The sequence below is a fragment of the Drosophila serrata genome, unplaced genomic scaffold (assembly GCF_035046125.1).
Source record: "Drosophila serrata isolate PLE 108 unplaced genomic scaffold, ASM3504612v1 contig_187, whole genome shotgun sequence".
Classification (NCBI taxonomy): domain Eukaryota; kingdom Metazoa; phylum Arthropoda; class Insecta; order Diptera; family Drosophilidae; genus Drosophila; species Drosophila serrata.
The window spans coordinates 133,284-150,446 of record NW_028257085.1 but is presented as its reverse complement, the minus strand read 5'-3'; the positions used below and the strand labels follow the sequence as shown (position 1 = coordinate 150,446).

At 37.8% G+C, this 17,163-nt stretch overlaps 1 protein-coding gene across 1 annotated transcript; it reads right to left on the bottom strand.

Moving 5' to 3' along the window:
- Nucleotides 1-11,281: 11,281 nt before the first annotated feature.
- Nucleotides 11,282-14,080, bottom strand: LOC147644315 (uncharacterized). Its single transcript, XM_086829181.1, has one exon. The coding sequence runs from the start codon at nucleotides 14,078-14,080 to the stop codon at nucleotides 11,282-11,284; it is 2,799 nt and encodes a 932-aa protein (XP_086685307.1).
- Nucleotides 14,081-17,163: the final 3,083 nt, after the last annotated feature.

Below are 17,163 nucleotides of genomic sequence, written 5' to 3'. Positions count from 1 at the left end.
AGGCACCCTTGGTATTGACGGAGATATTAATATTAGTAAGGAAGGCACCTATCATTTGAACTCGCGTTCAGAGGAAAATCATCAACAACTAGCAACTGCCATAGTACCACTAAGCAAGAAATACATAGAGGTGTCAAACAGTACCAAAAAGTACTATCACAAAAACAGCTGAGCCTGGAACCCCAGAGCACCCGAACAGTGCTGCCAACTTTTGACCAACAAAAAAAGCTGTTTTTGACGGGAGAAGTGAAAAATAAAGCTTAAAAAATTTATAAAAAAATCCCAAAAAAAGCTGAAACAAATATATAAAAAATAGAAAAAATGTCAAAAAATATAACAATTTAATAAGTTCATTTTTGTTCAAAAGATTTCCATAATTTGATCAATTTCTTCATGGTCTTCCTTATTTTCGTAAGACCTAATAGTTCCTTTCATCTGCAGATATTTGATTGGCACTTCATAGTCAACGCAGCATTTCCCGACCCTTCGCAATCCGTTTCTTTATATTAAAATATAAATGAATATAAATAGAAATGAATATCTTTTGCTTGCACTAGTATGCTTCTTTGTTGCAGCGTGAGCTCGCACTGAGTTTAGCTGTAATAGTAGTCTTGTAAAAGTTGAAAAAAACCCTTTGCAGGTCTGTGTCATCCCTGCGAATCCATGCCTTAAATTCATCACTTTTAAGCCAGACATCGCGGCATTTTTGTTTATACTCCTTCGGCATTTTAGAACGTGCTAACAATTTACGCGCACTTTTTATATAGATATGGAAATACTAAGCGAGTTATGACATTAGCGTATATCGATTAAAACAATCGATACGTCGCTACATTATCTGGTTTGTTCGTAAAGCTAACTTTTTAGCTGCCACTTTTTCATATTTTGTACTTAAGTTTTAACAACACAAAAAAAAAATCGGGAAAAAGCCAATTCAATTTCCAAAAAAGCCAGAATTCCCGCTTTTCACAATTCCCGCAATTCACAAATTTTTCCCGCAGTTAGCCTTTAAAAAAAGCCAGTTCTGACGGGAAAAAATCTAAATTGGCAGCACTGCACCCGAACGATATGTCTAGAACATGATCCAATTATACAAGGTAGTCTCGTCGGCTGCCTATCCGTTCGGCTTATTTTCAGTGCGTTCGTGTTTGTCAAGCAGAAAGGTTGTGTGCGGACGATTTTTTTCTTACTATTAACCCTTGTGTGCGATGTCGTTCTGCAATTTGTGTCGGAAACACGTGCATGGCGTGAAATTTATAAAAGCCAAAATGCGTAACAAAAAGGACTTTGTCGGAGGAAAGCCTTGGCTGCAAACTTGGCGAAAAGTCCAAGCTTTGCGAAACGCATTTTAAATCTTCTATTAAAAATTAAGTTATAAAACACATCAACTCTTTTTACTATGTATGAACAATTTAACCCCCATGGACCATCTAAGGGCTAAACTAAAAGCTCTTTTGTCGTTTCACTCGCACTTACTACGCAGACTCCTCTCACTCGCACTTGTTGTGAGTAATGAATAGCGGAGTGCTTTTGCCGACGAGACTACCTTGTATAATTCTACCATGGACGAGACTACCTTGTATAATTCTACCATGCCCCAGAGCGCCTTCGGCTTTTTCGAGTTCGAAGCAGTCGTTCGAAACCGAGCACAACAAGAATTTACTTTTCAGTGGCAGATCGGCCGTGTAAGGATGAGCAGGGGTGCGTTTCTTTGCGCTGTGCTCTCCTTTCTGTGTATATGTGTATATGTGTACAAGCGCTCACACGTTTGTATGCGTGTGAAAATTTCTGTTCGCAGTCTTTTTCATAGGTTTCGGACGGCCACAGCCAGTGGGCCGAAGCGACGGCTCACTTGCTTATGACGTCACAGCAATACTTAGCGGCTAGCGCTTGCATTGGGGGACAAATTATTTAAGTTATCTAACTATAATTACCAATTATTTTAATTTAATTTTTTTCGTCTGACAATATATTTCCCAAAAGGCATTTTTGACCGACCAGAAATTATTATTGCCATATTGTATTAAAACATTTTTATTTGTTTCTGTACATTTGCATATTAATAAAATTATAATTAGAAACTAATTGTATAGTTAATTTATTATTTGTAAACTAGAAAATAATAGATTTATGACATTATTTTTCAACTATGAACAGAACATACTCACATACATACTTATGTATGTATGCAACAATACACCCGAAATCGTCTTTTGTTGAGGTAGGTCTCAAAGTTGACGAAATGCGCGTTAGGTGCCTGCATGTATGTTTGTATACATACATATGTGTGTGTGTTCATATGTTGTTGTTGTCTATAAAAGTGATTTGCGAGTGTCACTTTTTGTTTTGTTTTGATTTTCCAAGATTCTTTGATTTGTTTTGATTATGCCTATGTCAATATGTATGTATGTATGTATGTATGCATATTTGGGCGCGCTTTTGTTTTAGCGCACTTCTTTGTTGTTGCTTCTGCATGTGATTTTCTTCTTGCTTTTTGTTTTGTTTTGATATCTATTTGTTTTAGAGCTCATAATTGGGCGCGCTTTTGCTACCGCGCTTTTAGTGCATCTTCAGTGGTCGACTAAATTAGATCTCGCGCGTGTTTGCGAAAGTTTAAAATTCGTGTGTGGATAATTGGTGAAGTAATATTAATTAAGAACAATGCTTAAAGCAAAGTTATGTGATGGCAGGAAAAGTGGGTTGAAGTGCGCTATAGATTCATGCATGCGAAGCTATAGAGACAGCACAGAACATTTCCCCGTCCGCCTTTTTAAGTTCCCCAAAAATGAACTTATGCGTCGCCAGTGGATCTCAAAATGTAAATTGCAAAGCGGCACCAATGTTAATGTTGCACTGATTTGCAATTTGCATTTTGAGTCAAAGTACATTGGCCAAAAATATTTAAAAGCGGGGGCTATACCGACTCTGTGCTTGAGTGATGAGCCAAATTTAAATTTAAATATATTCCAAGAAAAAGAAGACGTGTTTTCGTTTAATGAAGAAAGCGTGACGGACAATGATATGTATATTTTTCAAACTGCTCGTAGGCCCTCGGCAGGAATGATGAGCACTGATATTGTTGAAAGCCCGATAATAGATTGTGAAACCGGCAGCTCCATTTGTGAAATTAATAATAATAATATTGTATATTGCGCGAATTGTTTAAAAAAAGAGAAAACTGAATTATTTTACAGAAATAAATATTGGAAAGTAACAGAAGATTTAAAAAAAGAGAAGCAAAAGTCTAAAGTTTATGCCAAAAAGATAAGGCAGTTAAAAATGTTATTGCGAAGCGATAGAGCCATGAAGCTAAAATATTTAAGAGATAGAAAAAGTAAGGGCAATATAAATAAAACCATTGATAGGATTGGTTTATCTGAAAATACAAATACTGTTTGCAAGATGCTGATAAAGAACAAAAAATATATTCGAAATTAACAACATATGAACACATATGTACATACAATTTGTCACAAAAGTGTTTTCGCATGAACTTTTTCTTATATTTTTCCCAATTTTATTAATATAAATCAACTATGAAATAAGTTTTGAACAAATTTTTTTATTATTTTATATTCTACATTTATTTCTTAATAGTATTCAAAAAACAAAACTTAAATTCTTCAATTAACAAAAAACATATAACAAAAACAAAAAATGTCTCCCTAAAGCCCACTGTCACAAAAGTGTTTTCGTTTTTAACATATCGGTGATATTTTAAAGCTAGACTTATAATTAGAAGAAATTAATATTTTGTATGATGACCTTTGGCCTTAATAACAGATGTTAGTCGTGAATTCATCGAATTTATTAATTTTTCTATATAATCCAGTGGGATCTGATTCCACTCTTCCAAAATGACTGCTTTTAGCATTGGTCGGGATGTGGGATGTCTTTTTGCGACCTTTTTCTTTAAAAACGCCCACACATTCTCTATGGGGTTAATATCCGGGCTCTGAGCAGGAGTGTCGATCACTTTACCGCAATTATACAGTGTCCATAGTCGTACATTCTGAGCTTTATGCTTTGGGTCGTTGTCTTGGTAAAACTTAAAGCTCTGTCCAAATCAAAATTTTTTCGCGCTATTTACTAAATTGGTTTTTAAAATATCTAGATATTGATTAGCATCCATTGTACTTTCAATAAAAACCAAATCGCCGACACCTTTGATGGAGATGCACCCCCACACCAATTTGCCGAATTTTACTGTCGGTCTGCATATAACCAAAAAATGACCACGAAATGCTCGAAATGCACATTAATTTCATCTATTCGCAGAAAAACTACCGTTATAACGGTACAAGCATATGCGAAAGACGAGAAACAGCAGAGATGGTAAAAACGAAAACACTTTTGTGACAGTGGGCTTTAGGGAGACTTTTTTTGTTTTTGTTATATGTTTTTTGTTAATTGAAGAATTTAAGTTTTGTTTTTTGAATACTATTAAGAAATAAATGTAGAATATAAAATAATAAAAAAATTTGTTCAAAACTTATTTCATAGTTGATTTATATTAATAAAATTGGGAAAAATATAAGAAAAAGTTCATGCGAAAACACTTTTGTGACAAATTGTATGTACATATGTGTTCATATGTTGTTAATTTCGAATATATTTTTTGTTCTTTATCAGCATCTTGCAAACAGTATTTGTATTTTCAGATAAACCAATCCTATCAATGGTTTTATTTATATTGCCCTTACTTTTTCTATCTCTTAAATATTTTAGCTTCATGGCTCTATCGCTTCGCAATAACATTTTTAACTGCCTTATCTTTTTGGCATAAACTTTAGACTTTTGCTTCTCTTTTTTTAAATCTTCTGTTACTTTCCAATATTTATTTCTGTAAAATAATTCAGTTTTCTCTTTTTTTAAACAATTCGCGCAATATACAATATTATTATTATTAATTTCACAAATGGAGCTGCCGGTTTCACAATCTATTATCGGGCTTTCAGCAATATCAGTGCTCATCATTCCTGCCGAGGGCCTACGAGCAGTTTGAAAAATATACATATCATTGTCCGTCACGCTTTCTTCATTAAACGAAAACACGTCTTCTTTTTCTTGGAATATATTTAAATTTAAATTTGGCTCATCACTCAAGCACAGAGTCGGTATAGCCCCCGCTTTTAAATATTTTTGGCCAATGTACTTTGACTCAAAATGCAAATTGCAAATCAGTGCAACATTAACATTGGTGCCGCTTTGCAATTTACATTTTGAGATCCACTGGCGACGCATAAGTTCATTTTTGGGGAACTTAAAAAGGCGGACGGGGAAATGTTCTGTGCTGTCTCTATAGCTTCGCATGCATGAATCTATAGCGCACTTCAACCCACTTTTCCTGCCATCACATAACTTTGCTTTAAGCATTGTTCTTAATTAATATTACTTCACCAATTATCCACACACGAATTTTAAACTTTCGCAAACACGCGCGAGATCTAATTTAGTCGACCACTGAAGATGCACTAAAAGCGCGGTAGCAAAAGCGCGCCCAATTATGAGCTCTAAAACAAATAGATATCAAAACAAAACAAAAAGCAAGAAGAAAATCACATGCAGAAGCAACAACAAAGAAGTGCGCTAAAACAAAAGCGCGCCCAAATATGCATACATACATACATACATACATATTGACATAGGCATAATCAAAACAAATCAAAGAATCTTGGAAAATCAAAACAAAACAAAAAGTGACACTCGCAAATCACTTTTATAGACAACAACAACATATGAACACACACACATATGTATGTATACAAACATACATGCAGGCACCTAACGCGCATTTCGTCAACTTTGAGACCTACCTCAACAAAAGACGATTTCGGGTGTATTGTTGCATACATACATAAGTATGTATGTGAGTATGTTCTGTTCATAGTTGAAAAATAATGTCATAAATCTATTATTTTCTAGTTTACAAATAATAAATTAACTATACAATTAGTTTCTAATTATAATTTTATTAATATGCAAATGTACAGAAACAAATAAAAATGTTTTAATACAATATGGCAATAATAATTTCTGGTCGGTAAAAAATGTCTTTTGGGAAATATATTGTCAGACGAAAAAAATTAAATTAAAATAATTGGTAATTATAGTTAGATAACTTAAATAATTTGTCCCCCAATGCAAGCGCTAGCCGCTAAGTATTGCTGTGACGTCATAAGCAAGTAAGCCGTCGCTTCGGCCCACTGGCTGTTGCCGTCCGAAACCTATGAAAAAGACTGCGAACAGAAATTTGCACACGCATACAAACGTGTGAGCGCTTGTACACATATATGTACACATATACACAGAAAGGAGAGCACAGCGCAAAGAAACGCACCCCTGCTCATCCTTACACGGCCGATCTGCCACTGAAAAGTAAATTCTTGTGCTCGGTTTCGAACGACTGCTTCGAACTCGAAAAAGCCGAAGGCACTCTGGGGCAGTGCTGCCAATTTGGATTTTTTCCCGTCAAAACTGGCTTTTTTTAAAGGCTAACTGCTGGAAAAATTTGTGAATTGCGGGAATTGTGAAAAGCGGGAATTCTGGCTTTTTTGGAAATTGAATTGGCTTTTTCCCGATTTTTTTTGTGTTGTTAAAACTTAAATACAAAATATGAAAAAGTGGCAGCTAAAAAATTAGCTTTACAAACAAACCAGATAATGTAGCGACGTATCGTTTGGTTTAATTGATATACGCTAATGTCATAACTCGCTTAGTGTTTCCATCTCTATATAAAAAGTGCGCGTAAATTGTTAGCAAGTTCTAAAATGCCGAAGGAGTATAAACAAAAATGCCGCGATGTCTGGCTTAAAAGTGATGAATTTAAGGCATGGATTCGCAGGGATGACACAGACCTGCAAAGGGTTTATTGCAACTATTGCAAGACTACTATTACAGCTAAACTTAGTGATCTGCGAGCTCACGCTGCAACAAAGAAGCATACTTGTGCAAGCAAAAGATATTCATTTCTATTTATATTCATTTTTATTTTAATATACAGAAACAGATTGCGAAGGGTCGGGAAATGCTGCGTCGACTATGCAGTGCCAATCAAATATCTGCAGATTATAGGAACTATTAGGTCTTACGAAAATAAGGAAGACCATGAAGAAATTGATCAAATTATGGAAATCTTTTGAACAAAAATGAACTTATTAAATTGTTATATTTTTTGACATTTTTTCTATTTTTTATAGATTTGTTTCAGCCTTTTTTTGGATTTTTTTTATAAATTTTTTAAGCTTTTTTTTTCACTTCTCCCGTCAAAAACAGCTTTTTTTGTTGGTCAAAAGTTGGCAGCACTGCTCTGGGGTTCTAGACATATCGTTCGGGTGCTCTGGGGTTCCAGGCTCAGCTGTTTTTGTGATAGTACTTTTTGGTACTGTTTGACACCTCTATGTATTTCTTGCTTAGTGATAGTACCCAATTGCGATTCCAGCGAAAATATTAATGGAAATAAAACTGTTAGAGAGAAACTATTGGGAAATTAAACTGTTAAAGAGCAACTGTTAGGAATTGAAACTGTTAAAGAGCAACTGTTAGGAAATGAAACTGTTAAAGAGAAAATGTTAGATTGCGAAGAGAAGATGAACCGTCAAGGAACAAGCGTTTATAAACTCAACTGTTATGGGAAAATTTCGGAAAAAGAAACTGATTGCGGAAAGAACGTAGGAAGTGAACCACATGTAAGAAACATTCAAAACTTTGATGAGATGCCGCAGATTGAAAGAACATAACTTTTAACAGACAACTTTGAAAACGAAATATTGATAATAAACGTAGTCGATGATCAATTCTTAGACTACAGCTGTGGGTGTGATGTAAACTGTGAAACAAAATGTAGATTTGTCAAAATGTTCGAAGAATTTCATGTCAAAGCAAAGAGACCAGATGGATATTTTCACGTATTCGTTGGCGCAGATTCTGTCAAATACACATCATTTGTCACCCCCCTTGGACAATTCGAAGGAATTTTTAAGGATGCCCATGGACATCAAGAACGCATCAGCAGTATTCCAGCGCTTTGTAAATACGATTTTTTCGGATTTAATACGCGTAAATAAAGTCATAGTATACATTGATGACATATTGATAGCCAGCGCAAACATGAAAGATCATTTAATCGTATTAAAAGAAGTGTTCATAAGATTGTTTAACAACAAGTTAGAACTTCGTATGGACAAATGTGAGTTTATGCAATCCAGTATAAAGTACCTGGGATTTTTCATTGATAAAAAAAGAATCAGAGCTAATGACAGGGGTATTGATGCTATTACAAATTTTCCAATTCCTGAAAAAGTACACAACGTCCAAAGTTTCTTAGGTTTATGTTCCTACTTTAGAAGATTTATAAAAGATTTCTCTACGTTAGCTAATCCACTTTACGATACTTAAAAAAAGAAAAGGATTTTTTTTTTTTTGAAAGAGAGCTAAATTGTTTTTTAAACCTTAAGAAAACACTTATAGAGGCACCGGTTTTAGCCATTTATAATCTCACAGACGAGGTTGAATTGCATTGCGATGCAAGTTCTATGGGCTTTGGTGCGGTATTGATGCAAAGAAAGGGAGATGGAAAACTCCATCCTGTGTTCTATTTTTCTAAGCGAAGCACTGAGACTCAAGCAAAGTATCACAGCTTTGAGCTGGAAACTCTGGCCATTATCTACGCCTTGCGTAGATTCCGAATCTATTTACAAGACAGACATTTCAAAATAATAACCGATTGCAATTCTCTAACGCTTTCTTTGAACAGAGTCGAACTAAGTCCTAGAATCGCACGATGGGCACTTGAACTTCAAAATTATGATTTTGAACTCATCCATAGATCCAGGACAAAGATGCAACACGTAGATGCTTTGAGCAGATGTAACATTTTAGTCGTAGAAACCACTAGTTTTGAAGACAATCTCTTAATCTGTCAATCGAAAGATTTAAGAATACAACAAATTAAAGAAGAACTAGAAAGAAAATCAGCAGAAACTATTCGAAATGAGAAATGGCGTTGTTTACAGGAAAACTATTGACGACCGTTTATTATTCTTTGTCCCTGAAGAAATGGAAAGTCACGTTTTACACAAATACCACAATGAGCTTGGGCACATTGGCAGGGATAAAATGATAGCGATTACAAGGGGTTATTGGTTTAAGAACATCAAAGAAAAAATCCAAAATCACGTAGAGAACTGCCTAAAATGTGTAGCATTTTCTCCAAACTCTGGAAAATCAGAAGGTTTCTTACATTGCATTCCAAAAGGGGATAAGCCTTTTGAATTGATACACATCGACCATTATGGACCAGTTGCGGCAGGAAGAGCAAATAAACACATATTTTTAATAGTAGATGGGTTCACGAAATTTGTTAGATTATATACGACAGAGACGGCAAGCACAATTGAAGTTCTGAAAGCTTTAGCCGATTATTTCAGGTCGTACAGCAAACCGAAATGTATAGTTTCTGATAGAGGCAGTTGTTTCACATCTAATGAATTCGCACAATTTACAACGGCAAACAATATTAAACATTTGAAGATAGCGACAGGTTCCCCACAAGCAAATGGACAAGTGGAACGCATAAACAGGACCATGGGACCTATGATAGCAAAATTAACTGAGCCTGAAAATGGAATACACTGGGTCAATGTAATCGGGCAAGTAGAATTTACACTCAATAACACTATACACCGAAATATTAAACAAGTTCCCAGCAAGATGCACTTCGGTGTAGAGCAAAAAGGTCAAATTATTGATGAGCTCAGGGATTGGTAGAAATTAACGATACAACACAGGTAGAAAGCTTAGAGAAAATCAGAAAACTATCTATGGATAATCAAAATCGAGCACAGGTATATAACGAAACATATTATGATAAAAGAAGGAAAAAGCCAAAGGATTATGCTATAGGAGATTATGTAATGGTTAAAAATTTTGACAGTACTATGGGAGTTCCTAGGAAGTTAATCCCAAAGAATAAGGTGCCGTATGTAATAGCTCAAGTGCTTCGTAATGACAGGTTTTTATTAAAGGATGTTGAAGGTTTTCAAGTTTCTCGGAATCCATACAGGGGTGTTTGGAGTGCTCACAACATAAAACCTTGGATAGGAAAACGAACGAAGTCATAAAGAAACCATTATTCGATAAATTTACTATAAGAAAATGAAGAATTGGTTATAAAAAATGTTTATTTCAAAAGAAACCTGGATCAGGGGATCTAGATGGTCAGAATGGCCGAATTGTAGTAGGCTAGCAGAGAGCCATATATGTTAAGCTTATCTATGTTAAGCGTATGTATGTTAAGCCTATGTATGTTAAGCCTATGTTAAGGGATGTAAAAATCATGTGAAACGGGAGAAGTGAACATTCGGTTGTGATGAGTGAAATAAAAAAGTACGAATTAAAACGCTCGGTTTAATCTTCAACAAAATTATTTCGTTCTTTGGATTTGATGGATTTTTCTGTGGATATTCTTTTAAAAACTTAAGCAGCAACAAAGTTTGGTTTTCTTTTTTTTTCATTTTTAAAGTTAGTTGTTAAATGCACTCATTGTCTTCAAGCTGTTGTACATTGATGCGTCTTCCTGGAGGTGCAATAAGTAATGAAAATTGGTAGTAAGATACGACTTATCGTAAAATTTAGGCATTTATTGTACAAAAAATAGGTATTTTGCAAAGTTATCAAAAATATTATTTTGGCGTTTGTAAAATAAAATTCGAACAGCCAGAAACAATTTCATAAAATTAACACATATATGTAATTCGTTAAAATATTTTTCAATATTGTCACAAATACTTCTTACCCAGGCCTTCAGTAAAGTTCTGGTAACAGCAAGGCATACAATGTGCTAATAATCTAATCCCACTTCTTTGAGTAGATTAATAAAAATCTTTTCAATGGAAGTTTCTGAGACTTGATTATGATGCTGACGCTGATGTCAACTTCTAAATGATTCATCGGTTCTTTGCAGCACTGGGAAAAACAAGGCGGTTTTAAAGCATTTCTCCATTGTGTGTACATCTCGTGCACGAATAAAACACGTTGTGTCCTTTAATTTCTAATGCAAATGATCGTGCTGATGCATTATGAAGCACCTGATTTTTAGTTTATAAATGATAAATGGTTCATCTCATTGGTAAACTGCAAAAAATATTGTCTCAGTGTTTCGGTTTGCTGTAACCTTCGTAAGCTCCAATTAACATAACATTTTCAAACCATGGAACATTGCAAGTATTGGCAATGGATAAAACTTTTTTTTTTTTTTTTTTTTTTAATGGCCATCACAACCCTATCGGGTCACAGCCTGTTGCACAATCTGCCTCCACGCTTCCCTGTCCTGGGCCCGCGCTCGCCAGTTGGTAACACCAGATGTAGACAGGGCTTCCATCACCTGGTCCTGCCAACGTATCCGGGGTCGTCCTCTCCTCCGTTTTCCGACGATTACCGCATCAAATACCTTACGAGCCGGAGCGTCTTCTTCCATGCGGGCGATGTGACCCAGCCAGCGGAGTCTTTGAATTTTGACTCGGCTTACTATATCAACATCCCCGTACAGCTCATACAGCTCGTGGTTCCATCTGATGCGATAAGCATCGCCAACGCAGATTGGACCAAAGATTTTGCGGAGAATCTTTCTCTCGAACACTCCAAGAGCAGCTGCATCGGATTGCACCACTGTCCAGCACTCCGCACCATATAAGAGTACTGGAAGAATGAGTGTCCTGTAGAGTGTTATTTTTGTCGGTCGAGAGAGAGCTCTACTGTTAAAGTGCCTACTGAGCCCAAAGTAGCACCTGTTGGCAAGTGTGATTCTTCGCTTAATCTCCAGGCTGACATCATTTGTGCCACTTATTGCAGATCCAAGGTAAATGAATTCCTTCACGAACTCAAAGCTATGGCTTCCTGCAGATAGCTGGGAATCAAGACGCCGCGATTCCCTGCTAGAGCACACCATAAACTTTGTCTTATCCATGTTAACTGCCAGTCCTACTTTAGCTGACTCTTTTTCAATAGCCCCGAAGGCTGCTGTAACATCACGCTTGGTTCGGCCAATGATATCAATATCATCAGCGTAGCCAAGGAGTTGGACACATCTGTTTGTTAGAATAGTGCCCGTCCGATGCACTCCAGCCTTCCTTATAATACTCTCCATTAGAATGTTGAAGAGCATACAAGACAGCGAGTCGCCTTGTCTGAGACCACACTTGGTATAAAAGGTTTCGGATTGGTCATTTCCTACCCTGACAGAGCTGATGGTGTTGCTCAATGTCATCATGCAAAGCCGTATTAGCTTTGCTGGTATACCAAGCTCAGACATGGCGGCATACAGGCGATCTCGCCGGGGACTATCGAATGCAGCCTTGTAATCGACGAAGAGGTGATATGTGTCGATCTGATTTTCGTAGGACTTCTCCAGGATTTGGCGCAAGGTGAAAATCTGGTCCATAGTGGATTTGCCAGGCCTGAACCCGCACTGATAAGGTCCAATCAGTGCTTCAGCATGGGGTTTCAGGTTTTCACATAGTACGCTCGTAAGGACCTTGTATGCGACTGGAAGAAGACTAATGCCACGGTAATTGGTGCGCAATGTGGCATCACCCTTCTTCAGGATAGGACAGATCATGCTGTGGTTCCAATCGTCGGGCATGCTCTCCGTTAGCCATATCTTGCTGATTAGTTGGTGCATGCTCCCTACCAACATATCACCAGCAGCCTTAAACAATTCAGCCGGCAGGCCGTCAGCACCTGCGGATTTATTGTTTTTAAGTCGTTGGATTGCAACCTTGACTTCGGCATGGCTTGGGGTCGGTACGTCCACATCAGTACCATAGATTGGGGTTTGTGGATCATACTCTCCATAGTCATCATAGCCAGAGCCAGCTAATAGACTTGAGAAGTGCTCCCTCCATAACCTCAGCACAATCTCTGCATCAGTGACTAGGTTTCCGTCATCGTCCTTGCACGCAACTCCTCCAGTCTTAAAACCTTGGGTCAGACGCTTAACCCTCTGGTAGAAGTTACGAGCTTCATTCCGGCATCTGCTGCTCTCAATGCTCTCACACTCACGCCTCTCCTGTTCTCTCTTCTTGCGTCTGAAGAGGCGTTTCTCATCTCTCCTCCTTGACCTGTAGACCTCGACAACAGCCCTTGTGGCCCCAGCTTGCAGTGTTCTTCTGTAGGCGGCGTCTTTTGCAGCTGTTGCGTCGCGACACTCCTGGTCGTACCATGGATTCCTCGTTGGGGCACGTTGGAATCCGATGACCTCTTCTGCAGAAGTTCGCAGGGAGTGGGATATGAGTGCCCACATATTGCTGATGTCTTCAGGTGTTGGAGTTGCTCGGCTCAGCAGGCCTGAGACTTGAGTGGAGAATGCATCCCTTGTCCGTTGTGATTGCAGCTTCCCGATGTCCAGCTTTCTCAACAGTCCTCGACGTGCAACCTTCGCAACACATAGCCGTGTGCGAATCTTAGCTGCAACAAGATAATGGTCGGAGTCGATGTTGGGACCCCGACAGGATCGCACGTCGAGTACGTTAGGTGCATGCCTTGCATCGATCACAACATGATCGATCTGATTTCTGGTCAGTCGATCAGGAGAGAGCCATGATGCCTTGTGTATGTCCAAATGACGAAACCCAGTACTACGAACTACCATATTATGCGCTGCAGCAAAGCCTATTAATCTGAGACCATTGCTCGAGGTGGTCTCGTGTAGACTAAATTGCCCGACGGTGGCACCAAAGATGTCTTCTCGCCCTACCTTGGCATTAAAATCCCCAGGGAGGATCTTAATGTCATGGGAAGGACAGCGGCCATAAGCCCGGTCGAGCTCCGCATAGAAAGCATCCTTGGTGACATCGTCCTTTTCTTCGGTTGGGGCATGCGCGCATATCAGGCTGATGTTGAAGAATTTGGCAGTAATTCGGATCGTTGCAAGTCTCTCGTTTATTGGCAGAAAGTGAGAGACCCGGCGCCGCAGTCTGGCGCCTACAACGAAGCCACAGCCAAATTCATGCCGTTCTGGATGGCAGCTGTAGTAAATGTCGCAGTTCTTCTTCTTAAGGCAACCTTGTCCTATCCATCGCATTTCCTGGATAGCAGTGATGTCAGCCCTACATTTATTGAGGATATCTGCTAGTTGTTGAGCAGCACCTGGTCTGTACAATGTGCGTACATTCCAAGTGCATACTCTCAAATCATTGTCCTTTTTACGTGTGCCATGGTCGTCAACTTTAGATCGGTTCCGTTCCGAGGCTTCATCTGCTTCCTTCACTAAAGATTTGTTTTCCGTGGGTGGATTTCAAGTCCTACGCCACAACCTAGTTTGAAGAGCTAGGACTCTCGTCGCGCGCTTTAGTTTGTCAAACAACGGGTGTTGAGTGACAATCCAGGGAGAACCACGTGGAGGTAGTGCGTCGGCTTGGGGAGAGCAGTGATAAGGATCATGCTGGCATTCACCAAGTTGAATGCAATAAGACACTTTACCTTATATACCCCCCCCCATTCTCCCCAAAAAATAAAACTTACCCGTCAGTGTTAATATGCAGCCATTTATTTTCGTATATATTTTTTTATAAACAAATTGAATATGGCATTTTCCACACCACAATGGGTATAATATGCATCTCTAATTTTTTACGCAATCGAGTTTCTTGGGGTTCTTTTTAATGTCCGGCAGTCTTTGGGTATACTTAAACTATTTTCACGTAGTATTAGTAATAGATCACTTGATGTACTTTTGCAAATAATTTATTTACCACTTTCTTAGCTGGTCATTTGGATTTTGAATATTATCACTTCACTGTTCGTTGCTTTAATTTCTTTCAAAACTCTTATTATTTTCCGAGCTTATTAAAACGTTTATATTATTTGTTTTACGTTCCCCACTCATTTCGAATATTTCGCGATGTCCAATGTCAACTTTTGATTTCCCGCAAGTTTTAAAATGTTTTTGTGACTCACAATAAATATCATCATATCATCGTTTGCTTCGGCTTTTAAGGGCCTTATATTTGAAACTCATGGTTGTTAATACAATACGAAAACTAATAAATATTGACGTTGATGCACTACGGTCAGTACACTCAACTGGCCCCAAAGAGGTATCTAAGGATTTAGTGACATCGGGGTCATTGAATTCCTGCGACCACCGTTTAATAAATCCAAGCACCTATTCACCATAGACGAAATATGATCAATAAAGTCAAGTTTTGGGTCCAAGCGGAGGCCCAAATCGTCAACGCTTAGGAGCGACACGAGAGAATTTCATTAGCTTGCATTTCGAGTTGTTTAAGTTTACACGGCACCAAGTTTGGAAATTATTGAGATCTGTTTTTAAACCCGCCTGACAGGGGACGCCCTTGTATTGCACGCAAAGCTTGACGTCCTCAGCGTACATAAGCACTCTGGAGTTAGTCAAGACTTTGGGCAGGTCATTTATAAATAATGTAAACAATAATGGTCCCAAATGGTTTTCTTGCGGAACGCCAGAAGTAACCCTTAGAACATTAGATAAATTATTCTTAAAAAGGTCCTTTTGCGTCCTGCCATTCGGATAACTTGAAATTCAACTTAGAAGATCAACTGGGAATCCAATTAAATCGAATTTTCCTTACGAGGAGAGAATGGTTAACAGAGTCAAATGCTTTACTTAAATCAGTATAGATTACATCTGTCTAAAAATTATTATGGAAGCCCTTTATAATATAGGAAGAGAGCTCCAAAAGATTTATTGTTGTTAATCATCGCTTAATAAAACCATGTTGAAATAACTGATCTGTAAAGGTTCTGCAAGTGAGGAGTAATTATGTTTTCGAATAGTTTAGGGATAGCAGACAACTAAGAGATTCCTCTATAATTGCTGGCATCCAATTTGCTACCTTTTTTGTGGAGAGGAATAATAAACGATTCCTCCCAAATAATGGGAAAGTGGGAGGTTTATAAGGACAAGGTAAACAATTTCAGAAGGGGATAGCACAGGGCGTCGGCACAATACCTGAGCACACAGCCAGGAATTCCGTCGGGACCTGGCGAATAAACTGGCTTGACACGATGAAGATCTAAAAGGAGAGAGCTTTCGTTTAGGCCAGGACAGAAAATTAAGTTTGATTTGCCTGATCATTATTTGCGGTAGTATTTCCAAATGAAAGCGAGGATGATTTATTTAAGGCTTACGTTTGGTGTTAACAAAATTATAAAACTGTTTTGGTCCTGTAAGAACTGGGCTCTACTACGAGTTAAATAGTTTTTATAACACTGCGCGTTCAGCACGGTAAAGTTTGACCGAGCTGATAAATATAATGAAAGGGCAGGTTGAGAGCCGGTGAACTTAAATTGTAACAGGCCAATTAATCAGTGTTGCCAGGTATTGAGCGCCCGTATAAGCTAGATTAAAAAAAAGCTAGAATAAGCTAACAAATTTTTTAAAAATGCTAAAAAAACAAGCTACAACCAAATTAGAGAAAACACGAAACATTATTATTCTTTTATATGGATGGCAACAATCATTGGGGGCTATATTTATGATAAGGTCTTTAAACTTAAATTTTAATTCACAATTTATTGTTAATGGACCGATAATTTATTGAATATGTTAAAATTAAAATTAAATTTAGTTGTGCACAACCGCGACAAATGGTCCACTGGCAATATTGCCGAGTGTTCGGCAATGAACAAACAAACCGCTGCTTCCTGATCCTGAGTCTTGCAACACTTAACCGGAAAATTTATTTTTTGCGATTCAGCAACTGATCCCATTGAAAGTGTGCTTTTTCGATGCCGCATGCTGCCAGATTTCAAAGATTTTGGCTGATATTGTCGACTTACAGTAGCAACAATATGCTTTGGTTCCTTCTCTTGACACTGCGTAACCACGCCTTGAATTCGTTCTTTTGGTGCAAGGCATCCCGAAAAATCTGTTTGTATATAACTTTCGGCATTTTGAGCACACGTTTTACTTATTTTCACAACACAACAAAATTATTGGTGGTAACACTTCAGCCAACAAATCGATCTCCGATGACACTTTCGATTAGAAATAAGTTCATGATCACATGAAATGCACATAACCATCGGCAAAAAAAGAACAAACTCCGATATTTTCATGCCATAAAGCATATTTTTCGTACAAAACATTTCGTGGATGTCAAAAATACATAAAAAGCTAAGATA

What these genes read in the sequence shown, in the direction of transcription:
- LOC147644315 (XM_086829181.1), bottom strand. Translation starts at nt 14,080, where the DNA reads ATGCGATGGATAGGACAAGGTTGCCTTAAGAAGAAGAACTGCGACATT.